Source organism: Aspergillus japonicus, assembly GCF_003184785.1.
Source record: "Aspergillus japonicus CBS 114.51 unplaced genomic scaffold BO86scaffold_35, whole genome shotgun sequence".
Classification (NCBI taxonomy): domain Eukaryota; kingdom Fungi; phylum Ascomycota; class Eurotiomycetes; order Eurotiales; family Aspergillaceae; genus Aspergillus; species Aspergillus japonicus.
The window spans coordinates 107,537-132,450 of record NW_020291672.1 but is presented as its reverse complement, the minus strand read 5'-3'; the positions used below and the strand labels follow the sequence as shown (position 1 = coordinate 132,450).

General features: G+C 56.7%; 11 protein-coding genes across 11 annotated transcripts; 4 read left to right on the top strand and 7 right to left on the bottom strand.

The window, feature by feature from the left end:
* Positions 1-2,093: 2,093 nt before the first annotated feature.
* On the top strand, positions 2,094-5,549 carry BO86DRAFT_365037 (amidohydrolase; the record flags this gene model as incomplete). The annotated part of the gene is made up of 7 exons (XM_025670038.1): positions 2,094-3,469; positions 3,532-3,649; positions 3,705-3,742; positions 3,800-4,671; positions 4,741-4,877; positions 4,941-5,024; positions 5,112-5,549. Exons 1-7 carry the CDS (start codon positions 2,265-2,267, stop codon positions 5,547-5,549), a joined length of 2,892 nt encoding a protein of 963 aa, XP_025526270.1. The 5' UTR covers positions 2,094-2,264.
* A 96-nt stretch (positions 5,550-5,645) lies between these two features.
* BO86DRAFT_128624 (putative FAD-binding monooxygenase) lies at positions 5,646-7,458 on the bottom strand. The gene has a single exon (XM_025666084.1). The coding sequence runs from the start codon at positions 7,138-7,140 to the stop codon at positions 5,863-5,865; it is 1,278 nt and encodes a 425-aa protein (XP_025526269.1). The 5' UTR covers positions 7,141-7,458; the 3' UTR covers positions 5,646-5,862.
* A 139-nt stretch (positions 7,459-7,597) lies between these two features.
* Positions 7,598-9,462, bottom strand: BO86DRAFT_420096 (putative C6 transcription factor; the record flags this gene model as incomplete). Its single annotated transcript, XM_025675180.1, has 2 exons — positions 7,598-7,635; positions 7,710-9,462. The coding sequence occupies 2 exons, from the start codon at positions 9,460-9,462 to the stop codon at positions 7,598-7,600; spliced, it is 1,791 nt and encodes a 596-aa protein (XP_025526268.1).
* Positions 9,463-9,769: 307 nt separating this feature from the next.
* On the bottom strand, positions 9,770-11,254 carry BO86DRAFT_128508 (proline-specific peptidase). Its single transcript, XM_025666083.1, has 3 exons — positions 10,388-11,254; positions 9,975-10,329; positions 9,770-9,900 (listed from the first exon to the last, which is right to left on the bottom strand). Exons 1-2 carry the CDS (start codon positions 11,068-11,070, stop codon positions 10,068-10,070), a joined length of 945 nt encoding a protein of 314 aa, XP_025526267.1. The 5' UTR covers positions 11,071-11,254; the 3' UTR covers positions 9,770-9,900; positions 9,975-10,067.
* A 335-nt stretch (positions 11,255-11,589) lies between these two features.
* BO86DRAFT_433427 (uncharacterized protein) lies at positions 11,590-13,413 on the top strand (the record flags this gene model as incomplete). Its single annotated transcript, XM_025675841.1, has 5 exons — positions 11,590-11,748; positions 11,818-11,922; positions 11,981-12,199; positions 12,260-12,402; positions 12,471-13,413. 5 exons carry the CDS (start codon positions 11,590-11,592, stop codon positions 12,952-12,954), a joined length of 1,110 nt encoding a protein of 369 aa, XP_025526266.1. The 3' UTR covers positions 12,955-13,413.
* A 219-nt stretch (positions 13,414-13,632) lies between these two features.
* Positions 13,633-15,545, top strand: BO86DRAFT_380500 (GABA transporter; the record flags this gene model as incomplete). The annotated part of the gene is made up of 6 exons (XM_025670722.1): positions 13,633-13,847; positions 13,898-13,999; positions 14,054-14,136; positions 14,208-14,605; positions 14,663-14,992; positions 15,057-15,545. The coding sequence occupies 6 exons, from the start codon at positions 13,633-13,635 to the stop codon at positions 15,543-15,545; spliced, it is 1,617 nt and encodes a 538-aa protein (XP_025526265.1).
* On the top strand, positions 15,514-17,169 carry BO86DRAFT_390346 (alpha/beta hydrolase). The gene is made up of 2 exons (XM_025672359.1): positions 15,514-15,624; positions 15,691-17,169. Exon 2 carries the CDS (start codon positions 15,901-15,903, stop codon positions 16,897-16,899), a length of 999 nt encoding a protein of 332 aa, XP_025526264.1. The 5' UTR covers positions 15,514-15,624; positions 15,691-15,900; the 3' UTR covers positions 16,900-17,169.
* Positions 17,170-17,363: 194 nt separating this feature from the next.
* On the bottom strand, positions 17,364-18,445 carry BO86DRAFT_390345 (NAD(P)-dependent alcohol dehydrogenase). The gene has a single exon (XM_025672358.1). The coding sequence runs from the start codon at positions 18,389-18,391 to the stop codon at positions 17,393-17,395; it is 999 nt and encodes a 332-aa protein (XP_025526263.1). The 5' UTR covers positions 18,392-18,445; the 3' UTR covers positions 17,364-17,392.
* A 640-nt stretch (positions 18,446-19,085) lies between these two features.
* Positions 19,086-20,110, bottom strand: BO86DRAFT_390344 (uncharacterized protein). Its single transcript, XM_025672357.1, has 2 exons — positions 19,461-20,110; positions 19,086-19,397 (listed from the first exon to the last, which is right to left on the bottom strand). The coding sequence occupies exons 1-2, from the start codon at positions 19,887-19,889 to the stop codon at positions 19,314-19,316; spliced, it is 513 nt and encodes a 170-aa protein (XP_025526262.1). The 5' UTR covers positions 19,890-20,110; the 3' UTR covers positions 19,086-19,313.
* Positions 20,111-20,866: 756 nt separating this feature from the next.
* Positions 20,867-22,211, bottom strand: BO86DRAFT_316191 (acyl-CoA desaturase; the record flags this gene model as incomplete). Its single annotated transcript, XM_025668121.1, has 2 exons — positions 20,867-21,894; positions 21,968-22,211. The coding sequence occupies 2 exons, from the start codon at positions 22,209-22,211 to the stop codon at positions 20,867-20,869; spliced, it is 1,272 nt and encodes a 423-aa protein (XP_025526261.1).
* A 719-nt stretch (positions 22,212-22,930) lies between these two features.
* BO86DRAFT_365011 (amidohydrolase family protein) lies at positions 22,931-24,598 on the bottom strand (the record flags this gene model as incomplete). Its single annotated transcript, XM_025670037.1, has 3 exons — positions 23,740-24,598; positions 23,190-23,667; positions 22,931-23,076 (listed from the first exon to the last, which is right to left on the bottom strand). Exons 1-3 carry the CDS (start codon positions 24,172-24,174, stop codon positions 22,931-22,933), a joined length of 1,059 nt encoding a protein of 352 aa, XP_025526260.1. The 5' UTR covers positions 24,175-24,598.
* Positions 24,599-24,914: the final 316 nt, after the last annotated feature.

Sequence of the window (24,914 nt, the reverse complement as noted above, 5' to 3'; positions counted from 1 at the left end):
ATGCCGCCTTTGGCCAGAACAAGCCTGATCTACGGCGCCGAGGTCGACACATCTCACATCTCACTTTAGATCGACAATCCTTCAGTCATTAATCTCATGGTTGCTCATTCTGCGGGTGCTGTGGCCGGAGACGGCACATCGGAGTATACACATCAGAAATGACTCCCCTTGTCCTGTTGCCAACAATTTCCACCGCGCTATACTGGCGACCCCAACTCAACAAGGTTCGGATGCCCCCCAATAATCACGCAAATGCAACGGTTCCTACAGGCCAAACACCCGACAAAAAGGGGTAGGATGCCTGCCCTGATGTGCGTGACCTCTTCGATTACCACCTTCCTGTCAGGTCCCGAGAGATAACCAGCAATTTCCTGGCCATCGCGCACTTGGCGCGTCTATTGTGGTCACGTTGAACATGTGTTTGAGATCTGCAGGCAGGTTTCAGCCTCGGTGCGTCTGAACTCAAAACTCGTAGATGCCTTGTTTTTGCATGGACCTCTCATCGGCGCAGTGAGAAGCGTGCGGCCGATCACCCCGAGTCGAACTGGTGCAGTCCTCCTTCGCACACGAGAACCACTTGATCGTCGACTACCGGAGCATGGGCGTCTGAGCCGCGGAAGACAGTTGCCTTTCCCCGGGACCCGGACTGTCAACCTGAGAACTGATCGTGCGTCAGAGAAGGATCCGAATCAAATGTACCAATCAGCCCTAAGACGTGCACCATCTCAGCCTTGATCATCACAACTGAAGATTCCTGCAGACCTGCGGGCCACCCACCACCTTTGCACAATCTCAAAATCTCATGCTCAACATCCCCCCTCCAGAAGAGAGATGTTGACCCTTCTCTGTCACTTCTCTGCCTATTTCTGCTCCCCCCTCCCGCGGTTTTAAACAATGCAATTGGTCTACGTACTCCCCCAAGCCCTAAGAATACGCACTATGCATAGAGTCACACAGCACCCTGGCCCCCAGCAAACTCGTGGTCCGTGATACCGCTCGCCTTCTAACTTGGGCGAAATCACGCAAGGACATTTCCGACGGAAGGTCCGGTATAATGTGAAATCTGGCATGGTCAACTTGGAGTAGAATCGACCCACCCTCCATCAGACAGAGCGACAACCACAGTAGATTCGTAAGTACCATTCGCACCCCCTACCCCCCCTTTCCCTCCTCTCCCCGATTGTACCCTCCCCCGCGGATACAGTTCGTAAAATCCGGAGGAGAACTCTGGGTCGCGTCCGTGCGGCGATCCTTCGCACTGGGCCTGCGCGAGCCAAGGATCCATATAGGCTTCGACCATCCGCACAGAATGGGTTGGTTGGTGCTGCGGAAGAGGGAATGGTTCGTCGTGAGGTGCAGAAGCTGGCGGTCGACCTTAATCACGATTACAATCACTTCATAGTGTGTGCTGTTGGTGATAGGCCTGTGAGATGTGACGGCCGGGAGCTTGATTGCGAGCAAAGCTTGAGTGCTGGGAGTACTACCCTTTTCGTTAGGGAAGGATCTTTTTGCTCCCTGGGAGAGAACGAGTGCCAGATTCGCAATTTTGGTCTTTTTTCGTGCTAGTTGGGTGTTATTGTGTTATTAGTAGAGGAGGGGGGAAGTTCCATGTCGCCAGCGATGTAGAGGGAGGATCTAGGTTTGAGCTTTGAAGGTTGGGAAGTGTTGGTGGGGATCGCTGACTTTGTTGTTGTGGAGGGAAGATGCGAGAGGATTGACCTGGCTACCCACTGACAGGTTGCTCCAAGTGTACCTTCTTGCGTGGAGGGTCTAGTGATGCTTCTGTGCTTGGTGTGGATGCAGTATCACAGCAGGAGCAGCAGGAGAATGGGAGTCAGTGAGAATGAGTTGTGGAGCCTGGTGGCCTGGGGCACACCGATTTTCCTCATCAAGACGGGGAGTTCAGTCTCCGACCGTGACTGAGCGAAGATACGCTTATCGGAGGGCTTGTCGGCCACCGTCGGAGCTCCATTCACGTGACTGGCTGCATGTCAACTGTAAACAATGACTCAGCCAGCCTGGGGATCGACTGAAAGTGACATGTAACTGGAGATATTCTTGAAATCTTTTTCTTTGCGTTGATCAAGCTAGGGATAGAACATGTGCAAGAAGGGCCAAAGGCAGTTCACCGACTGATAACGCACTTTCGACCCACAGTCACGCCAGCGGTGCGGGCAGTCTTATATTGCGGGCCCTACACTCCTACACTCCCACACGCCCACCGCAATCAAGGGGGTCGAATTCACCACCTGTGGCACCGCAGCATGGCATCCAAGAGCGGTCTCCTGGGCTATCCCGGCCCAGTGAGCCACGAGCCAGCTCGTCCACCACGCCGCAAATTCCTGAGACGCTGGCGACGATCCATTGGAGGGGTTGCTTTGGTCGCAACACTGCTGCTAGTCTCCATCAGGTCCCCTGCAGACCTACTGACTCCGGCCACCTCTGCAGCGACCAAACGAGAATTCTACGAAGGACTGCAGAAATGTCACGAGGTGTACGATCGAGGCCTGCGAGAGCCTGTCGCATCAACCAGCAGGGTCAATCCCCGCTGGGACCCCATCGCAGGCCAAAAAGAAGCTATCGTCATCCAGAATGCGACGCTCTTCGACGGGGAATCCACCCTCGACGACCGGGTTGATATCATCTTCGACGCGGGGGTGATCCGCTCCGTGCTCCCGACTTCGCAGCACACTGCTTTGCCAGCCAACGCTCAGGTCATCGACGTGCATGGTTCATTCGTCACCCCCGGTCTGGTGGACATGCACTCGCATCACTTGCTGCTCTCCTTCCCGCAGCTCCCGGCCACCAAGGACGTCAACGAGAGCCCGCTCCTGGGACCGCTGACCTCCTTCGTGCGTGCCGTGGATGGGTTTAACCCGGACGACCCAGCCATCAAGATCATTGCCTCCGGAGGCGTGACCTCGTCGCTAATCCCCCCGGGATCGGCAAATGTGATCGGCGGCGAAGCCTATCTGGTCAAGAACCTTCCCCGATCCGGCCCAGATGGCGAGCCGGTCATCGAGGAGTTACTCCTCGATCACGGTGTCCCCGAGGCGCAGCGCCAGCGGTATCTCAAGATGGCGTGTGGAGAGAATCCCCGACGGTTCTACAGCCACACCCGCCTCGGTCTCGCCTGGTTGCTGCGCGAAGAACTCAACAAAGCACGAGAGCTGCACGACCGCCAGACGGAATGGTGCCAGGCGGCAATCCAGATCCAGGAGACCAGGGTCGGGCAATCTCAGCAGATCGCCAATTTTATCGACAAGCAGGGCAAGCGACCGGAAGAGTTCAAGCTCGACACTCTCGTTGCGCTGCTGCGCGGAGAGCTCAATCTGAATGTGCACTGCTATACCCCCGATGATCTGGAGCGCATGCTCGCCGTGCTGCATGAGTTCGGGGTGCATCCGCGGGCGTTCCACCATGCGTTGTCGGCGTGGCAGGTGCCTGAATTCCTCAAACATCTCGAAGAGTGCGTTACGTGACCGTCAACCTTTGTTACAGATCGAAGTGCTGATTCCAGTTGGCTCGCAGAAACATCACCATTGCCACGTTCGCCGATAACGGCCTGTACAAGGTCGAGGCGTACGAGTCGAATCTGCGCGGACCTAAGATTCTAGACGAGCACGGTCTCCGCGTGGCCCTGAAATCGGTGAGTCCTGATGTCTATCTCTCAGTGACCATACCTCGTTAATGTGGGTGCCTAGGATCACACCGGAGAAGGGAATTATGCGAAGTATCTCCTGTAAGTAGTACACGGACATTGCCCCCGAATCCCAAGTTCTCGCTGACATCTGCATAGCGACCAGGCAGCGATCGCACACTCCTTCGGCCTATCCGAGGAAAAGGCCCTGCAATCAGTAACCTCAATCCCGGCGCGCTCCATCCAGCAAGACCACCGGATCGGCTACGCGCGCCCCGGCTACGACGCCGATCTCGTCGTCTGGGATGACCATCCGCTGCAGGTGGGCGCCACTCCAATCGAGGTGTTCATCGACGGTCGCGCCGTGCTCGAATCGCCTGCCTTACCATCAGTCCAAGATGAAGATATCGTGGGACAAGCCGCACCAGCCGTCCGACCCTCCGTCGCCACAGCGGAGCGGGACCGCGTATGCGCACCCGTGCGCGACAAAACGTCCGACGCGAACATCCTCTTCACCGGCATCCAGCACGTCCTCCTCAACTCGACCACAACCCATTACCCCACAGATGCAGCGCAAGACATAGTCCTCCTGCTCATAAACGGCCAGATCGCCTGCCTCGACTCAAGATCAACCTGTCTCGCGCAGACCACCCGCGGAGCCCTCACGCAGATCGACCTGAAGAACGGATACATCACCCCGGGCCTCGTGGCCTTCGGCAACAAGCTGGGCATCGAGGACATCGCCTCGGAGCCGTCCACCGGCGCCGGCAAGGACGTCAAGGGCGCAGCCGACCCGCTGAACGAGCAGAAGAGCGTGCATTTCGCCAAGTACGGCGTCCACCTGCACGGCCGCGCCTTCGGCCGGGCGCAGATCGGCGGCGTGACCAAGGCCGTGACCCCGCCGCTGAGCGCAGGCATCGTGCAGGGGGTCAGCGTGGGGGTCCGCACCCACGAGCGGGCGACGATCCTGGACGGAGGGATCTGGAAGGACGACGTGGCGCTGCATTTCACGGTGGGACAGTCGGCGAGAAGTGAGTTCCTCCCTTGAAACACCCTCCCCTAGTCAAAAATCATAGAGTAGCTTACGCGCATCCTGGTAGACGACAATACCCCCACCGTCCTGTCGGGGATCGAACGGCTGCGGCAAGTGTTGGAGCAGGGAGGCACCGAAAGCTCCGGGGTGTACGCCCGCGCGGCGAACGGGTCTCTTCCGGTGGTTGTGCATGCTTTCCATCAGGTACGTCTCTCGCCTATGTATGAGTCCTAGAACGAATTAAATGGTCAAGCTGACCCGGACAAGGACGACATCGCCCAACTCGTTCGTATCAAGACGGACTTCCCACGCGTCAAGCTGGTCCTCTACGGTGGCCACGGTGCCCCTCTAGTAAGGCCCTGTCCCTCTCCCCCTCCTTCACCCTTCACTCAACTTCCATGATCCCCGCGTAAACAACCCACCCTAACCAAGATACAGGTCGCTCACCACCTCGCCGAAGCCGCCATCCCCGTCATCCTGACCGGCAACCGCGGCGCCCCGGACCGCTGGGAGAAGAAGGACATCCCCGTGGGGCCCCCGTTGACCGAGAGTGCCGCGAAGACGCTCCTCGATGCCGGCGTGCAGCTCGGTCTGGCCCTCGTCGGCGATTCGGGGGTCCACGCGCTGGCCCAGCACGCGCGGGCGGCCGGGAAGCAGGCGGGGTTGACGGACCGCGAGGCGGTCGCGCTGGTGTCGACGAATCTGGAGGAGATTCTGGGGCTGCGTCGGGCGGGCAGTGCGGAGGAGGCGTATGTCGGGGACTTTGTGGTCTGGGAGGGCAATCCGTTGCGCGGGGAAGGGTCGGTGGTTGTTTCGGTGCTGGAGAGCGGGGAGGTCGCGGATTGTTGGCCGGATAGAGTTGGGGCTGTTTTGTAGTAGAGAGAACTGAGCCTGGGAAGCTGGTTGGGTGTGAGGTGGTGGGATTGGGGTTGAGTTGATGCAGAGCTATACCTTGCAAAGCTATATTATCTCTACGGCACTCATCCCCCGCCGCCATGTCTTTAATGTTTGATTTACATCATGTGAGCTTAGCTGTTCGTCACGATGAGCTTTATAAGAAACCCGTCGACTACCCTTTGTCCACATTGCGGGCTGCAATCAGTGAGAAATCCTTAAAGGAGTTGAGAATTGTCGTCTATAGATGACACACAGCCAGAACACAAGCCAGACCCCGCAACTGCGCCTGCGCCTACTCCTCCCATTGATACTCTGGCAACCGATATTTGTCCGTATTGGCAAATGACCCAGCAAAGAACTTCTGCGTGAGCTCCAGAATCCCGGTCCAACACAGGAAAGCAAACAGCGTATTCCTCAACCACAGGCCCCCGGCCGTCTGCGGTGTGAAGATGCTGGGAAGAAATCGGGGGACCTTCTGCATGTCATCGATCAGAGGCCGCATGACATCCTCGTACCCGCGGAGGGCACCCGCGAGATCGCCCCTGTGCTTGCAAACCTCCCCGGCCAGCACATACGCCCCCGCCATGGCAAGGCTTGTCCCGGTGCCCGTCGAAGCGGCGTACCCGGCATCCCCGACCAGCACAAACCGGCCCCTCGACAGGTGGGGCAGCCTGACATGCACGATCTCGCTGGCGTAGAAGTCCTCCGCCTCCATCATATCCTGGATCACCTCGTCGCACTTCCAGCCAGCGCCACGGTAAGTCTGCGCCACGAATTGCTTGAGTGTCTTCTCGCCCTGTTGCATCGCCTCCCGGAACGGTCGTGTAGCATCGCTGCCGTGAGTTGGCGGCTGGTGCTTGATCATGACCACTCGATTCACGCCCCAGGGGTCCGGTGCAGCGGCAATGAAGCGGCCGCCGACGGCATTGTACGCCTTCCCGATATTATCTCCCCCTTCCAGGAGATCGTGCTTGATGGAGAAGTAAGCCGCCCAGCTGCCGGTCGGGACGAGGTGATCGCGCACGCCGACCCCGAGCCCTATCGCGCGGGTCCGCGACGTCGCCCCGTCGCAGGCCACAACGAGATCAAACTCCGCGGCAGGGGTGCCGTTGGCGAACTCGACCGTCACGGGGCTGTCCTCGCCATCCTTCTCGTTGTGTTGCTGAATCGAGGCGACCTGCTCGCCGAAGATATAAGTGATGTTTGGATTCGTTACGGTCCGGTCGTACAGGATCCGGGAGAGATCCCCACGGTAGATCTCGTACTCCGAGACGAGAGACTGCTGATCGGGATCTCCGGTCGTGGAGATAATTCCGTACGGGCGGCCGTCCGAGCGGACGAAACCAATTCCCTCCAGAGGGATGGTCTTGGCCCGTACTGCCTCCTCCATCCCGGGAATGCGTCGCATTACCGTCACGCCAACGGTCCGGATGTCGATGTTCTGGCCGTTGGTGCGGAGATGGGGGAAGCGCTCGATAACGGTGACCTTGGCTCCGGCTCGGGCGAACCAGTACGCGGCGGTTGGGCCGGCGATCGATGCACCAACAATGAGGACTCTGAGCTGGGGCATGATTCTTGGATTCGATTGAATGTCGATGTTGTTTGCTGTGATTGAACAGTGATGGCCATGAAGGGGCTTTTTATACTAAGGTGGTACCTACTAGGTACTATGGCCGCTGATGGCGGGGTTTCCTGATTGGCTAGATGCTCGGCCGAGGACAACCCGAGAATCTGACCAATGAACGATCGAATCGGACCGGGATTGGGGCAGTTTTGAAGGTCCGTTTCCAGCCTTGCGGCGGAACCGGGATGGGCGGAGATTCCGACTCCGTGTCTGATATCATTTCCCATGTTGACATTCTCATTGTAGCAAGGTCTTCATGGATCCATCATCCTAGCCATCCTCGTGTCCTTGGTGATATTGGATCAACTGATCCCAGAAAGCCCAGTCCACGGCATCGAAATTGATACCATCGCCCATCTCTCCATCTATACCCTCAGCTACCGGACCAAGCATCGCATCCAAGTCAGTCGCAGACGACGCCCTTGAAAACATTGCATCGCTCTGCTCATGTTGAGAAGTCGGTGAATTTTCTATATTCCCATCCCAAGTCTTGTGTTTCGCCGCCTGCAATGAACGCGCAGACGTAATGAAACCCGGCTCTGCTGCCTTGTCACTTCGCGCATGGGCATCCCAAGCTTTGAGCGTGAGTCTCCGCAGTGCCACATACAACGGTTTCGTCTGCAGAAGCTCATCATGATTACAGTAAATCTGCTCAACCTTCATCCACGCCCCGTCAACCTCCACCGGAGAGAGAACGCTGGCCCGCGTCCACAGGGTCGTCAAGACAAGGATGAACGAATCGAAGGTGCCCCAAAGAAAGAACGGCCGGACATGCCACCGGTATCGCTCCAAGCCCGAGTGAGCCGACACCGCCGCTTCCGTATCCAAGATCTTCTGGGCGAGATGAAAGACCTCCCGCATCTCCGCCTCCGTGGCAGTCTGATTCCGGACCCTCGTGAGCCTGACGCGCAGCCGCATGGCGGTGATGCCCGCGCGCGCCAACCCGACCGTCAGGAAATGCAGCGGGTCCACGACATCGCAGTAGCGGATATACTTATCCTCAACCTCGCGTTCAGCGGCACCGATGACCGACTCGGCCTCGGGCAGGCTGTCGAACTTCCACGGCCCATTGCTGCTGAGGTGCGGACTCATGCTCGCGAAGAATCGCCCGATGCAGGCGCGCGACAGGCAGAACATCATCTGCGTCGCGCCTTGCTGCTCCCGCGGGGCCTCCGTCATGGCGGGCCAGATCTGCTCGTCGTTGATGTTGAGCGGGAGCTGGGTGTCCCACGAGTCCGGTGGGATGGACACAACGGTGCCCGCCATTTGACTCGCTCTGCCGTCGAGGGGTATGAGTTGGTAGAACAGCCGTCGTCGCATCTGAACATCGAACGGGCACATCCCCAGCTTCTCTCCGTCCTGGTGGAGACCGATCCGCTGTCCGATCCGGACGGCGACACCCGTCAGGATCCAGTACGTCTGCGAGTCGTAATATTGGCGACTGGAGAGGAGAAATAGGACCAAAGCCTGTAGGACCTGGGTGTCACTCGTTTTAAGGAATGCGACATTGACCAGCGCTTGTTGCGCGGCGGAATGATATCGTCGGCTTAAGGCACTGCGTGGCTGGCCCAGCTTTTGTTCACAGTCCTCGTCTGTCATCGCGTAGACTGCGAACTGATAGATAGCGAACACAAGGCATTCATCTGCATCTGATGCTAGCTCGGGATCATGCGAAACCCTTTCGATCATCGCAGAGGTGGAGGGGATGTGGAGGATCTTGCAGAACGGTTCGACGCTTTCGACATGCATGTGCCACAGCAGCAGGGCCTCTGTGTGAGTCGGGTGGTACTGCAGAAGCGACCGCCGAGAGCCCACGAGCGCATCGGTCAACGGATCAGACACCAAGCGCTCGGATGTAATGGTCATCTCCCGCTGCTCCTGCTCTTCCTCTTCGAAGACGCGTCGCACCTCCTCTTCGCCGAAATTGGTCCACGGATGCCCGCTGACATATCTCGACGTGCCCTTTGCGCCAAGCACCCTACCAGTCGTCGAGGCTGCGGGCTCGTTATAGTGAAACGAAATCGGGTCTGGCGCGATGCCACTCACCCTCGTCTGCGCGTCAGCGTCCAGCAAACCGTGCTGCCGCAGAATCCGCTCATATCGCGCCACTCTGTCTGCGAGGTCCTCGCTCGCTTTGCGCTTCCGCGTCTGAGGGAACGGCGCTTGGTATGAGCACTCGTGGTTGCCCCTGCGGCAGCTGGAGCAACGCGGCGTCAGCCTGTCGCATTTTACCTTGCGTCTGACGCAGGTGCGGCAGGTGGATGGCATGGTGGTGGGGCTTGACGGGGCCGCTTTGCCGCGGGGATCAGGCCCTGCAGGTGCCGGCAGAATAACCCTCGTCTTAGCATGCATTTCGGGCTATTTGTTCCCCCAAAGAAATTCATGGTTCGCGAGACGAATGCTCTGGGATGGGTTGAATGTTATTATTGGCCCCATTAATCGCCAACGGGAATGCGTCAGCACTAGCATAATTATGTAATACGTGATTGATTCCAATTGTGCAGGGCTTGTTCTCTGCCTGCTATCTATCAATTCCGTACCCATCAACTCCAGACAGTGAAGATGGTTGGATCATGTCTCCACTGATGACTTCCTTCCTGTGTGCCCATCCATGGCCATCCTCTCATTTCTTTCGATCTCAAAGACGTCATCGATGTCCATCATCATTGGTTCGAGGTAACTACGCATCTGGTGTGTGTGGCGAGACTATAGTGAAGCAAACACTAGTAGTTAGTGGATGCTGTGCTTTCAGACGGAATGTTCTACGAAAGGAGACTTACGGCCGATGATCGAATGGATACGGATGAATTTCTCGAGCCTTAGTGGCGTGATATGCTTGTCTCAGCGATCTGTGGCTAGCATGATAAGCAACCCTAATTCTCCCGAGCTCCCAGAAAGTCCCGGATGACTTGCAGGTATTTCTCCGGCTCATCAAACTGCGGACAGTGGGCGCTCTCCGCCAGTGTCACCCATTTCACCTTGTCGATGGCCCAGAAGAACGGCGCCACGGTGCTATCCTGCGCCTCGTCATATTTCCCGTTGATCAGCAGCGTGGGCACCTGAATCGCCTGCAGACGATCCAGCACGCTCCAATCCTTCAAGCTGCCCTCGATCCAGAACTCGGACGGGCCCAGCCTATCCCGATGGTTAAACATATGAATCCAAATTAAAGACGGGAAGCACGACGACTCACATGGTAGACGCGACGGTGGAATCCGTCTCAGTCGCCCAGACGATACTGTCCACAAACTCCTGCGGCCAGGGGTCCACCCGACAGGAGAACTGCGACAGGAAGACCATGGTGGCGTCCTCGTACTCCTTCGAGTCGAGCCGGCCCTCGTCCTCACACCGCTGCAGCGTCGCCTGGACGCCACGGGGCAGGGTCGCGCGGAGCCGGTTCACGGACTCCAGCCACAGCGACACCGAGGCTGGGGCGTTGGAGAGCACGAGACGCCGCAGGCCGGTCGCCGGCCGCCGGACGGCGAACTCGGCGCCCAGCATGCCCCCCCACGAGTGGCCCAGGAGATCGAAGGGGCGGCCGGTCGCGAGGCCCAAGCCCAAGTGGGCCAGCAGATTGGCCAGCTCCGCGACAAACAGCTCGACCGTCCAGAAGGCCGGATCGCCGACTTTCTCCGGGAAGTGCGTCGACCGCCCGTTTCCGATCTGATCGTACAGGATCACCGCCCTCTGGGGGGTGGCCAGATCGGCCAGGGGGAGCATGTAGTTGTGGCAGAACCCCGGGCCCCCGTGCAGCACCACGAGGGGCGTGCCGACCGTAAGATCGCCGTACACTCGATACCAGGTCTGCGCGGGTTTGGGGAGGTGCTCATACTGAAACGGGGCTGTCCCCTCATGCGTGGTAACGTTAGCTCCCATGATGTCAGAAGTATTCGAGGGCCTGTTTGTGAGAATCTATTAGGGTTGCAGTCAGTAAAGGGGAGGGGATAGCGCCGAAATCCAACGGCCGGAACGAACGAAGGTTAAGAGCGAGGGGAACCGTTGCACAAAGCCTAATTTAATTATCTCAGCCAGCCCGTCTTGAAGCGACAAGGATTATTTTCGCCGAAATTTTCCCATCCAGTAGGAAGCTGACCTGCGTGGAGTGACACACTAAATTAAAGCTGCATGGGGATGGGGCCACGCAAAGGTACGGATCTGCGCCAACCGGCCGAACCCTAATAGATTGCGCGGGCCACGTCCTGATCCTGATCCACCACCGTGTGAGACACTCATTGCATTGTAATCTACTTTTTCCGCCTCGTTTTCACTTCCTCCTGGAGGTGATGATCGGGAGACCGGTTTATGAAGGAGAGCCTGGATGGCCAAGCTGTGTATGTTAACGTTATGTGATGCTGACGCTGGCGCTGACGCTCACGCACACCGTCTGCTGCAGCCATGACAGTGGTTACGGACACCAATCGCGCCCCCGTCATCGGAATCCTCGCATGGTTCTTCATGGTCATCGCCGTGCTCTCCGGGGGGACTCGGCTTCTGATCAAATATGTCATCGTCCGAAGGCTGACGATGGACGACTACCTGATCACTGCGGCTCTGGTAGGTGTCGTGCGGACAGGCAGACCATTTACGGACTACAAGTACTGACCGAGCGAATTCACTGTGTAGGTCTTCTCGGTGCTGCAGGCAGCATGTGTCGCAAATGCAGCCGACAATGGGTATGGTCAGGAGCAAAGAGCCTCTTCGCAACATCAGCAAGCAGTAGCTTTGAAGGTATGCCGAAAGTCTATTGAACGGATCCACTGATACACTGACATGACCGGGGATATAGTCTATCTACGCCGCGGAATTGCTCTATATACCCTGCATTACTTTCGCGAAGCTCAGCTCTCTGGCATTCATGACATTCCTGATGCAACGAACCCGCAAAGTGGAATGGGGTCTGATTGCCTTCATCGCAACATGGGCTGTCACTTGCGAGTTTGCGGTCGCGTTCCAGTGTGGCCTGCCCCAGCCGTGGAACTGGCTCACGCAGACATGCTTCAACCGTGTAGGATGCCGATGAACCGCATTTCGGTGCGATGCCGAACCCGACTAACCACGCGAGCAGGCAGCATGGTGGTACTACTTTGGGATCACCAACATCCTCACAGAATGCGCTTTGATGGTCTTCCCCATTCTGGTCGTCTCCAAGATCCAGATGGCCGACACGAAGAAAGCGGTGGTGATCGGGTGTTTTGCCACTCGCATCTTGTAAGTGGCCTCGTTTCGGGGTGTTGAACAGGATTATCAGCTAACTCAAACCTTGACGGCGGGCTCAGGGTCGTCATCGCCATCGTGATGGAGCTGGTGTCTCGAGGCAGCATTCAAGAAGATTCAAATGAGCCCCTTCTCGAAATCTGGAAGGTCACCGTCTGCATGGAGCTGGTCCAATGTCTGGCCATCATCGTCTCTTGCATCCCCCACCTCAAGCCATTCATGGATGGACTCCAGTCCACCGGACTACGACTCTACCATCTACCGGGTCAAAGTTCGACGCACGAACAATATGGGTATGGATCGGGGAAGAAGAAACGGAGCGGCACGGCGCACGAGCTGAACCAACTGCACGGGTCGGCTCACGACACGACGATTCTGGCAGTGCAGCGGGAGCGAGAATGGGATGACGGGCATAGCCAGACCAGCCAGAGTCATATCATCCGCCAGACGATGACCTGGGCCGTGGAAGAGCATTACGATCCTACTGCTGCCACCGAGTCCGTCACCACCGATGGAGGGTCAAATCGCAGTCAACCGGTGCGGTAGTGTGAATAACATTGGCGGGGAGGGGAAGGGCCACCATGGTTTCAATCTTTGACAGTAGCTTGGTTGAGCTTATCAGAATAAGGAAAATTAGTGAGACATACTGTGCATGGCTGGGGCCGGGGGATTTAGCTTGGTGGGTAGCAAACGACTGCGCGTCGGCCCAAGGAGGATCTCCACTCTTAATCTATTTAGTTCCCCTGCTAGTGGAAAATAGCTCCGAGGCTAATCAATATGCTTAGTCTGAAAGCGCAGTGCTTGTCAGCCCATCGCCGTCGATCGACTGGAGCGAACGCGCGGGAACTGAGGGATTTAGTCACGCATCAATTTATATCCCCTGCTGGTGGGGTGCTGGCGCTGAATAAAGGCAGACGGCCATTTGATCTGTTTCACCCACCCGTTTCTCATCAATTAAACTCTTGTGCGGCATTAGGAGGGCAGCAGGGGGGGCCACTCATGCCACTAGTCAGGGCTGGCGCCCCTCTTTTGGGAATGATAGACGACGACGAAGCGTCCTTGTGCGCCATGAGACAAAAGCGCGGGCGAGAAGATAGGGAGGGAAAATTATACAATCCCGTTTTGTCTCCTCTATTTTGATTGTTTCTTCGCTCTTTTGTCTTCTACCACGCCTGTCTCCTTACTGCGTGGGATCTTGGCAGCTGAAGCTTCTCGATAGTCAGCATGGAGGACCCAATTCCTCTCCGCGATCGGCACGGCGACACCAAAGCCGCGAGTACCAGTCATACCCAGGTCCAGGATGACCAGGGGCTCGGGCGTGTGGGCAAGAAGCAGATTCTCAAGCGTCGCTTCGGGTTTCTGTCCATCCTAGGATTTTCCTGTACTATTTTGGCCTCGTGGGAAGGTATCTTGTCGACGTTTGTGATCTCGTTTGAAGAGTATGTGGCGCATCTTGACAATATCTTGCCTGATTGGCACCTAACGAAAGTCGATCGGACAGTGGAGGCCCGGCCGGAACCGTGTATAGCTTTTTGGTTGTCTGGTTGGGCACTTTCTCGACCTTCCTCACGCTGTCGGAGTTGGTCTCCATGTAGGTACTCTTGTCCATTCCTGCCCAACAGAATCTGACATGCATCTCGCGTAGGGCTCCAACCTCCGGGGGTCAGTACCACTGGGTTTCGATGATGGCTCCGCCGTCATGTCAGAAGTACCTTAGCTTTCTCACAGGTATGTTCTCTCGGCGTTTTCTGTCCCTCTCGAGTTCTTCGTCATCACCGGTTGACTGACTTGCCCTGCAGGGTGGTTGATCGTCATCGGCTGGCTGGGAGCATTCACATCGACTTGCTACCTGAGCGCCTCCCAGATTCAGGGGCTGGTGGTCCTGAACCACAGCACGTATGTCCCGACAGCGTGGCAGACGGTACTGCTCTTCTGGGCCATTCTGGCGTTTGCAGTGTTCGTGAACGCAGTTGCCAGCACCTGGCTTCCCAAGTTTGAGGGGTTCGTGCTGATCCTGCACATCGTGGGCTTCTTCGCCATCATCATCCCACTTCTCTATCTGGGCAGTCACAACGATGCGTCCGAGGTGTTCGGACAGTTTCGAAACGACGGGGGCTTTCAGAGCGAAGGACTGGCGTTCATGGTGGGAATGACGGGGGCTATGTTCTCCTTCACGGGGGCTGATGCTGCTGTTCATGTAAGCCTACGGCCACCCCCTCAGGTCCAACCAAATCTGACTTGGCTTTTGCTTTAGATGAGTGAAGAGATCCACAATGCGGAGCGAGTCGTGCCGCAGTCCATCCTCACCTCCGTTGTGATCAACGGCCTGCTGGGCTTCGGCATGGTCCTTAGCACCTTGTTCACCATGACCGACGTTACCACCGCACTGGAATCGCCCACCGGATACCCGTATATGCAGGTGTTCTGCTCCGCCACGAGTTCCGTTGGCGGCTGTACGGTGATGAGCGCCATCGTGCCGGTTCTGGTCACAGCCACCGCTGTCGGCTCGCTGGCCTCGTCCTCGCGCATGGTCTGGTCCTTCGCTCGGGATCGCGGTCTTCCAGGCTGGCGTATCCTTAGTCGAGTATGCTCTCATCCATCACCCTTGTCCCTTTGCAAGTCCGTCATGTGCTAACCTCACGTTCTAGGTGAACGCCCAAGCCGTCCCGCAATGGTCCATCCTCGTCGTCACCGTCGCCGCCGTGCTGCTCGCCCTCATCATTCTGGGGTCTGCCGCCGTCCTCAACGACGTCGTGTCTCTCTGCGTCAGCGCCCTGTACACCTCCTACCTCATCTCCGCCACGCTACTGATCTGGAAGCGGTGCACGAGCGGCATCCGCGACCCCGCCGTCACGGCCGTGGACTCCATGCTGGTCAACACCGCGGGGGCCCCGCTCGCGTGGGGTCCGTTCCACATCCCCGGCGTGCTGGGCATCCTGGTGAATGCTTTCACGATCGCGTATCTGACTGTGGGCGTGTTCTTCAGTTTCTGGCCGACAGTGGCCAACCCCACGGCAAGTACGATGAATTGGGCGGTCGTGGGGACGGCGGGGACGAGTCTGCTCAGCACGGGGTATTATGTGCTCTGGGGTGGGAAGGAGTATACGGGGCCGGTGGTGGAGATTGACCGGGATTGAGCTCGGTTTGGGTGGTCTCGAAGATGGTCCAGTATATACCTGGGATCAGTGTTGTGCTTATAGGCTAGTATCAGCTTCAGTGTGCCAAAGACTGCCCTGCATGGAAGCCAGACGAACATATTAGCTGACCTTTCACAACAACCAGTTAATTCAGTCAGACGCTCGAAGATCCCCTCCATAGCGACTAACTCAAACCCGTATAGTGCAGATCGCAATCCCGATAGATTTCGGGCTTGGACAATAGGATCGGACATAGACAGACAGTTTATCATCATCAACCAGTATATAAAGCAAGACCATTTCCAACCCAAAACCATCAACTCAGGATATTTCTACCATACTACACCTCCGCAAAATGCGCCCCTCCCCCACCCCCATCCCCACAACTTTCCTCTCACGCAACAACCTCCACCTCTCCGCGCATCTCTACCCAGCCTCCCCCAATGCCCCCTCCCGCGCCGGCGCCGCCATCATAATCGCCCACCCTTGGACCTCGATCAAAGAACAATCCCCGGCCAACTACGCCCGCCACCTCTCCGCCGCCGGCTTCACCTGCCTAACCTACGACGCCGCCCACCACGGCGAATCGCCCGGCCACCCGCGCCACCTGGAAGACCCCTACCAGCGCGTCGAGGAGATCAAAGACGCCGCCACCCACCTGGCCACCAATCTTCCCGACCTCGTGGACCCCACCCGCATCGGGGTGCTGGGCATCTGCGCCGCAGGCGGGTACGCCACCTTCGCCGCGCAGACGGACGTGCGTCTCCGGGCCGTGGCGACCGTCTCCGCGGCGTGCGTGGGGGAGCTCGTCCGGCGCGGGGGCTCTTTAGCCCAGCACGCTGTTAACCCAGACATTTTGGAGATGCAACTTGCGCTGGCAGCCAAGGACCGCACTACCACGACCACGACCACGACCACGACCATTACCGCAGTTACCCCCAACCAGAAAGATGATAAAGATGAAGGGCTGGTGCGGATGCTCCCGCAGCGCTACGAGGACCTGTCCCCCGATGCACCCCCGGCCATGCGCGACTTCGCGGCGTACTACTGCACTACCCGGGGTTACCATCCTCGGGCGGTGGGGGTGGCGCGCGCGCGGAGCTGGGATCTGATGGCGAATTTCGAGGCGTTTCGGTTCATGGACAGGATCTGTCCGCGGCCGGTGTTGATGGTTGTCGGGGGGAGGGCGGAGAGTCGGTGGGTGAGTGAGGCTGCGGTTGAGCGCGCGAGGGAGCCGAAGGAGGTGTTTGTGGTGGAGGGGAGGTCGCATGCGGATTTGTATGATCGCGTCGAGGAGGAGGGGGTTGGGGAGAAGTTGGTGCAGTTTTTTGAGGGGGGGTTGGTTGGGCTTTAGGGCTGTGCTTTAGGGGTAAGTAAATGTAATAGCGGCTATTGGTATGGGTGGTTTTAGGCGCGGGCTCAGGTATGGGATGGGCTTTTAGCCATCGGTGATTCATTTGTTCCTGTGCAAGGAGTTGCAGAAGAGCTTTGTGGGTGGGTGCATGTGGTTCTTTGACCTCCCGCGAACTATACGAGAGCAGTAACAAGCCAGAAGCTTTTGAGCATCACCATGCCTATGTGTGTAGAGGTACTCGGAAGAATAGAGAATAGAGGCAACATTGCGAGTATCTCCTCAGAGACAGATTCTGCACAATGCTGGCGGGCTGCTCTAGGGTTGGTACCTACAAGTGCCTTCCATTGCACAAGCAATGTAAGTCGCTGTCAAGGTGCATTTACGATCCCATCGAGATAAAGTCATCATCATCATTATTCGCAGATTATACTATACATACAGTCACTATTTATTGTCATTCTAATCCCCAACGCTCAACACCCCATCAAGTGGTCTATTGCGCAACAAGAACACCCCTGTATCTCATCTTGCCCTCATCCAACGTCTTCAGTGCCTCCTGCACACCCTCCTGCGTCAACGGAAAGGTCATCTTGATGGGCTTGATGCCGTGTAGGGCAGCGAAGGCCAGCATGTCGCGATGGACCTGTCTCGCGGAGACGATGCCGCCCTGGACGCGCAGGCCACTGGTGAGGAGGCTCATGTAGGGGAACTTGAACTCGGAGCTGTCGACGGAGAGCGGCGAGATGACGGCGCCGGGGGCCAGGACGGAGGTGTAGAGGTTCCAGTCGGGCTGGCTGCTGGTGGAGACAATCAGGTGGTTGAGAGGCTTGCCGATCTTGAGCTCCTTGGCGCCCTTGGTCGCGTGGAACTCCTTCGCGCCCAGCTTGAGCGCCTCCTCCTTCTTGCTGTCACTGCCGGAAAAGACGACGACGTCGCAGCCCATCTTGGCGGCGAACTGGATGGCCAGGTGGCCGAGCCCGCCGATGCCGACGATGCCCACGCGGGAGGTCGACTTCACGCCCGCAACGACCAGGGCGTTGAAGACGGTCGACCCGCCGCACATGAGCGGGGCCGAGTCCTCGTTGCTGAGCCCGTCGGGGACCTTGAACAGGAAGGCCTCGCGCCAGACGGCGTGGGTGGCGAACGAGCCCTGGTCCAGGTCCGCCCCCGCGTACATCGCCCGCTCCGGGCACATGGTCTCCCAGCCCGTCAGGCAGTTGGAGCACCGGCCGCAGCAGTCGTGCTCGTACCCCCAGCCCACCCGGTCCCCCTTCTTCAGGTCCTGCACCTCGGGGCCCACCTCCTCGACCACGCCGGCGCCCTCGTGGCCCAGCGCCATGTCCGTCGTCTGGTAGTGCAGATCCGTCCCGCACACTCCGGAGTGGGTGACCCGCACCAGCACTTGGTCTTTCTTCAGGTCATCGCGGTGGGTGGTGGCTTGCTTGATGGATCCGTCCTTGGATCCTTTGTAGACGGTGAAATCGTATCCCATGGTTGCGATTGATGTATAGGTTGGTGATCAGGAGAATGAGGAGAAGTAGTGTAGGGACCTTGCAAGAATCCCCCCAAAACACTTTCTCTTCTGTCTGGCCTATATAAAAGTTGAGGATAAACATGATGTCACCGGGATCCACCGAAAATTGCCGCATGCGGTAATTTCGGCAGGCGACGGAGCCCCAGCGATGATATCAGTTCGCGATGAGGTCAGTCCAGCCTACCATTACTTCTGCTCGCCGTGCGCCTGGCGAATGATTTAGTAGTGACGCGATGGAATAATAAAGTTCTGATATCGTTTATCTCTGTCTAGGTGTGGGTGTGGTAATGGCTACTCCGGTATCTTTCATGGAAGACTCAACATCGAAGCATTACCAATTCTTATCTCGGTGTTTGCCATGGTTGGGCAGTTCCATTAGTTCCATTGATTTCAGGGCATGGCTAGAAGCATAACCATGCAGTCTGGCACCAGGAGTTAATCGCATGTGGGAATGGAATGTGTCAAGGTGGGCTGCATGGAACGTTGCCAAGCTCATGATGCAGGGCTGGAGACTCGTCGATCGTCGATGCCTTAGGCAAAAAGGTGCATTCCTCCTGCTTGGATCAGCGCCGTCTCGAACATTGCCATACTAAACGGAGGCTGGTTTGGTACGAGATCTGATCCTGGCGATCTTCTGAGAACTTGACGTGCGAAGAAAAAAGCCATCGTATTTTTTTGATTTAGCTATCTCCCGACTAGAATGATCCCCCGACGATCAGATGACCATAGGCAAATAAATGCTGTTGCCGTTCCCATTTTCACATCGCTATCCACCACTCCATCCTGGCGATGGAAACCCCGCAAAGCACGAAGCCGAATCACAAACAAAAGCCGCATGGAGAAGCTTGCTTCGGAGATTTAAAGAGAGAAGATGGGTCGCTTATCTCTTGACAGCACGGACAGCCTCAACGATTGTTAAGTTCCTGCAGAGCCATTGACGTGCCACAGTGTTGCACAGACGAGGGTAAATAGAAACCACATGCTTATAGAGAGCCGCACTGACGATGCCATTGGGATTCCATACCAGAACTTCTCCACGCCTGTTTTCCCATTTCAGGATCGTCTCTCGTGGGCTATCGATCTCCCACCGTTCTACCATCTTTTCCGTCTTCGGAAGATCACTGCTGTACGGAGTGGGGCCGCTGGCGATGATAATAGAGAATGACCGGCACTGGAAGAAGAAGCGATCAACAAGATAGCATAACCTAGTGGGGTCGGCCAGAAACAAGCTTTCGGACACGGCAAGGTGTTGGAAATTTGGATAGGAACGGAGATGGTCTTCGTAGTCCGGCGCAGCAGGATCAAGGCCAAGATAGAGTGTGTCATCTTCCGCAAAGAAGGGGCGAGTTAAGAGGAAAGTCCCCCTGTGAAGAAAGCGCTTGCGCAAGGGACGATGCTTGTTAAGCCAGTCAAGAGCGACAGAATGGGACTCGTGGTTGACGTAGAGCAGGGGCATCGCAATCTGGTGGGCTTTGGGAGCAACGGGATAGTAGAGGGTCGGCTCGATCCAACAGTACCGGCTCTTCCTTCCCCGTTTCCATTCAGTTTTCTCAACCCATGGATAGAGCGTAGCCTTTTCTGTCACAATCGGCAGCGCATACTTCCAAATCTCAAGGCGTAGCTCAATAGGGAGCCAGGGAAAGCGTCTGAAGGTTGGATGCTTGTGCTTAGCAGTCTTCATAGTTGTGTGGTTTGATCGATGGTGATTGAGAGAGATATGTAATTCCGGGGAATGTAGATATAAGGTCGATGGTGAACGAGTATTGAAGCAGCCCCAGGGTCCAGGCTGATGATAAAGAGGGAAGAGATTTGAGTTCTTGGATTGAGGTCTCTCAGAGTAGTATAGACGTGCTGCGTGAAGTAGAAAGAGTCCTCAGGGTACTATTTGACTGCTGGGATACGATGCTCTCAACAGGAAGTTGTAGTAGCATAGATATAATTATGGAGTTTGTGATTGACACAATATGAATCACTGCAAGTTATTGTAGTAAGCAGGTCAATCCATGAGAGAGTCCTAGGTCTCAAACAATACTTCCTGTGTTAACCTGCATAAAATCTGTTCGAGTGTGATGCAAACCTGAGTTTCATCTCACTTTCATCTCATAAGTGAAAGATTGGACCCCTGTCACTAAGTGATGACCAGGAGATGAAAACTGTATGATAGATTGTGCGCTTTTATTGGTGAAGTGAAGCCTACTCATACTAAGATGAGAAATCAGAATGTAATTTACAGACAAAGAGTCTTCAAGAAACCTTCACACTAGGCCCCTATCAATTATTATCTGCATACAGAGTCCTCAAACTGAAGAACCTGAGGCGACTCGACCTACAGCTCTACAGCACATCACGCCCATCATAATCATTTTCATCCCGACTGGCAGATAACCATTCTGAACAAGAGAGAACAAATCACTTCATCTATCTAACCAACCTCTACTCCCCCTTCCGCGACTGCTTCAATATCTCCACCTCACTCTCACCTCGAATCACCCCGACGCGCATCATCGACAGAAGATTATGCGCCGCATTCGAATGATAATACACGCCTCCATTGAACATAGCCGTCACATCCTTCCCAATCCCAGCCGTAATCATCGCCCGTCCACCGGGATGCTCCTCCACAAACTGACTCACATCATGCACCACTCCAGCCACCGCCACCAGGGCCCGACTCTTCGCCAACTCCACATACTCCTCCCACTCCAACACCGGCAAGTCGGCGATAGGCGTACCCCAATCCAACCTCGCGCGCCGCTGATCGACCTTCTTCTGCATCTGCTGCACCCTCCCCTTCTCAATCTCATTCGCACGGAACACCTTCAAGTCATACGCCAGCCCCATCTGCTTCCACAGCCAGATCATCCACTTAGTCGGGTCATACTGATACCACTGGATCGCATTGCGATAATCCGAGGGAAACTCGTGATGGAAGTTATGGTAGCCCTCACCCAGAGTCGCGAGGGCAGTGATGGCATGGTCACGCGGGGAGTTGCGGTCGTCAAAGGGCTGCTCGCCCAGCCAGTGGGCCAGCGAGTTGATACAGAAGGTCGCCTGCTGCACGAAGAAGATGCGCAGGATCCCCGCGTAGATGAACCCGCCCCACCAGTCGCCCCAGAGGCCCGCGCCCAGCATCGGCACCCCCATGCCCATCACCGCCACCACGAGGAGGTAGTGTCGGTGCTGCCACACCACCACGGGGTCCTCGTTCAGATCGGAAATGTCCGTCCGTCCAATCCGCTTGGGGTTCTGTTTCAAGATCATCCACCCAAAGTGCGAGTAGAACAGGCCCTTGTTCACTGAGTACGGGTCTTGGTCGGTGTCGGTGTACCGGTGGTGTGCCCGGTGCAGCCGTGACCACCACCGCGCGGAACCCTCGACCGCTCCGCCTCCGGCGGCGGCGAGCCAGATGCGAAGCGGGAGGGTTGCGGAGTAGGAGCTGTGGGACCAGAGGCGGTGGTAGCCTGTGAAGAATCGGGTGAGGTTAGGGTAGAGTTCTGGGGTTGATGGTTGTGGGCTGAGGCTGAGAGCACGTACCGGCGGTGATGCCTAGGCCGGTGAAGAAATAGTAGGCAATGGCCCAGATGGCGGTCTTGAGTTGCAAGGGAACCCAGAAGGCTTGGATGCAGCCGTAGAGCGGAATGCCGATGATCATGATGACATTGAGCCAGTCGATGTGTTGGTGCCAGTTGCGCAGGGTGATGGGGGTGTCGGCTATGTGCACTTTCTTCGGCCCATCCCCTGTCCGTACAGAGGATGTGTTGGAGGGTTTGGGAGGCATGGTGGCCTGATTGGGGGTATGTGTGTACTACCGGATCAGGAGGGATGCCAGGTTGGCCTCAAGATGGAAAAGAGATGGATCAATGATATTCAACAGTAGGCATGAAATTCTGATGTAGTCTGTTCTCAACAACGAGCATCAGAGCAGCCAGTGGTCTTATCTCTTCTATAGTGGACGATATTGACACAAAGGCGACCGACTCGCCTCCGGGACTGTTGGGCCAGTGACATGATGCGGATGTGGTTCGATGTCGAATCAGATGAAAAGGTACCATCTCATTCGCTGCAGCGTTCCCAACGGCTCAAGTCAGCCATATCACTGACTCGATCTCTCAAACCAAAGGATTTCTTGTATCAAGATCGACACAACTCCAACATGGTTGACCAGGCGTACTGGGACCGATGTTGTGCTCTTATGTTGACAAGGAGGGATCGGATCTGTTGGGGCCAGGGCTGCTTAGTCACATGGGCTGATGCCCTCCCAAAGAATGTTCAAAAAGTGCTCAGGAATGTTCACTAATCGGTAATCAGACAGACCAAATGCCGGAAGGACCCGCAGGGCCTCGGCCATCCGAAGGTGCGGAGCACTCAACATCTTATTTCTGTGTTCAACATTTCAATTCTTTTCTCATTGCATTCCATTGGTTCTCACCCTCCCAAATCACGTGCCACCCTTTTCACTGTACAGTACTCTCATCTCGCCAATCCTCATCCTGATTTTCACAACCCAAGCTTGGCCGCAATGCGAGGGAATATGGCCAATGCATTCTGATGATTGATCCGCGCCATTTCCGCCTCGGTGAAATTGCCATTCGCCTGGATCGACGCGAGCCCCGGTTTCGCCTGACTGACCGGCACGTACGGAACTAACACCACCATCAGCCATCAGCCATCAGCATTCGGTCACCACGGTACAATACATCCTCAAGAACAAAAGAGTGGAAGAGGAAAAAAGAAAAAGAAGATAAAGATGACTTACAATCCGTCCCCGTCACAATCCGTCCCACCCCAATAAACGCCTTCAACGCCTGTAGCTGGATTGCCGAATACGCCGACGCCGTGTCAAAATAATACCCCTTCAGCTGAGCGACCACGGTCGCCGGGTTCAGCGCCCCCAACGCGGGGAGACTGGCGACGCCCGCGATGCGACCGGCCAGGTAGGGCATGGCGCCGCCGCCGTGCGGGTAGATCATCGTGACGTTGGGGTAACGCGCGCGCTGGCCGGTCAGCAGCATGTTCTCCATCGCGCGCACGCTGTCGAAGGGGTACTCCGTCAGGGGGCCGCCGTAGCCGAGGGTCGCGTCGGCGCAGCCGGGCGTCGCGGGGTGCACGAAGACGGTGGCGCGGCGCTGGTTCAGGGCCGCGAAGACGGGGTCGAGGGTCGCGTCCCCTAGGTACAGGCCGTTGTAGTTGGTGTAGAGGCCGATGCCGTCGAAGTGGAGGGTGTCGAGGCAGTACTATGGTCGGACTGTTAGGGTTGTTGCACAGGGGCGAGCTAATGGTTGGGTAACTAGGGGCAAGGGCGGTACCTTGATCTCCTCCAATGCGTCCGCAACGTTGGGCAGAGGCAGGAGGCATAGCGCTCCCAAGCGTGTCGGATAGGATTGGGTGTAGTTGTGCAGCAGGTTGTTGAGCTCACGGGCCAGCCGTTTGGCCTTCTGGGGCTTGGACGCCAGGAAGTACACGCCGGGGGTGGTCACGCTCAGCGTCGAGTAGTTGACCCCGTAGCTGTCCATGTTCTGGAGGTGGCCCGCCAGCGTCCAGTCCGGCACCGGGAAGCCCTCCACGATCAGACTGCCATTCACGGTGGGGTAGCCTTCTTCGACCAGCGCATCCAGCCAGATCTGTGGGACCGGGTGGGAGTGCACGTCGATCCGGTATTGGGAGTCGAGACTGGTGTGCGCGAGTACGACCTGCGTCACCGCGGCCGTGAAGGCCGCGAGGTGGTATATGAGCTTAGCCATAGTCGACAGCCTCACGCGATTTCTATTGTGACGCAGTTGAGCGTTCACCTGGGGTTCCTCTAGCTGGTGGAAGATGCAGGTGCAGATTCCACCCAGTGGCCTTATATACACGCATGGCTGTTACGCGCATGGCTGTGCTTGGCGGAGGAGCTCGGGCAAACAAACGAAAATAGGCAACCGAGATATACGAAGCGATTAATCTTGAAGAAGATGGCGATTCGATGCAGAGATTCAGCTGAACAGTGACAACATTCTATCCCGCAGTTGGGCTTGAAAATCGCCTGATGATTGGTGCTGTTTGGTCTCGAAGAGGTTAGGGCTCTTGATTCAGTCGGCGCTAGATGCCGCCTCGTTCGAGATGATTAGAATTGTTCAGTCGATGAAGGCTCCATACGTCCGCTGGGATTGAAACGTGGTGAAATAACGAATGTCGATGGTGCACAATGCTTATCTTTCTTTGAGTCGAGCCTTCATCCTCTTCAAGCAGATATAAATAATGATTATGGGACGTGACGAGAGTCTTCATGTGCAGGAAACCACCTGGAGCGGGGTAATGCGCACTCCGCAGCGAACCCCCCAAACACCTGAGGACTGAGGACTGGGCACCAGGATTAATGCTCCATTCAATCTTTGCGGCGGCGGACTAACCCGCATCCTATCCCTACCGGGTCCACATGGCCTCACGACGTCTTGGCAGCCATTGAGGAAGAGATATCTTACCTTCAACGAATAACTGGTTG

Coding starts and splice junctions, on each gene's coding strand:
- BO86DRAFT_390346 (XM_025672359.1), top strand. CDS start 15,901: ATGCGCCCCTCCCCCACCCCCATCCCCACAACTTTCCTCTCACGCAAC.
- BO86DRAFT_390344 (XM_025672357.1), bottom strand. CDS start 19,889: ATGCCCCTGCTCTACGTCAACCACGAGTCCCATTCTGTCGCTCTTGAC. Junction 19,398..19,460: donor AAAACAGGCGTGGAGAAGTT/CTGGTATGGAAT, acceptor GTTTCTATTTAC/CCTCGTCTGTGCAACACTGT.
- BO86DRAFT_390345 (XM_025672358.1), bottom strand. CDS start 18,391: ATGGGATACGATTTCACCGTCTACAAAGGATCCAAGGACGGATCCATC.
- BO86DRAFT_128508 (XM_025666083.1), bottom strand. CDS start 11,070: ATGGGAGCTAACGTTACCACGCATGAGGGGACAGCCCCGTTTCAGTAT. Junction 10,330..10,387: donor TCCACCGTCGCGTCTACCAT/GTGAGTCGTCGT, acceptor CCATCGGGATAG/GCTGGGCCCGTCCGAGTTCT.
- BO86DRAFT_128624 (XM_025666084.1), bottom strand. CDS start 7,140: ATGCCCCAGCTCAGAGTCCTCATTGTTGGTGCATCGATCGCCGGCCCA.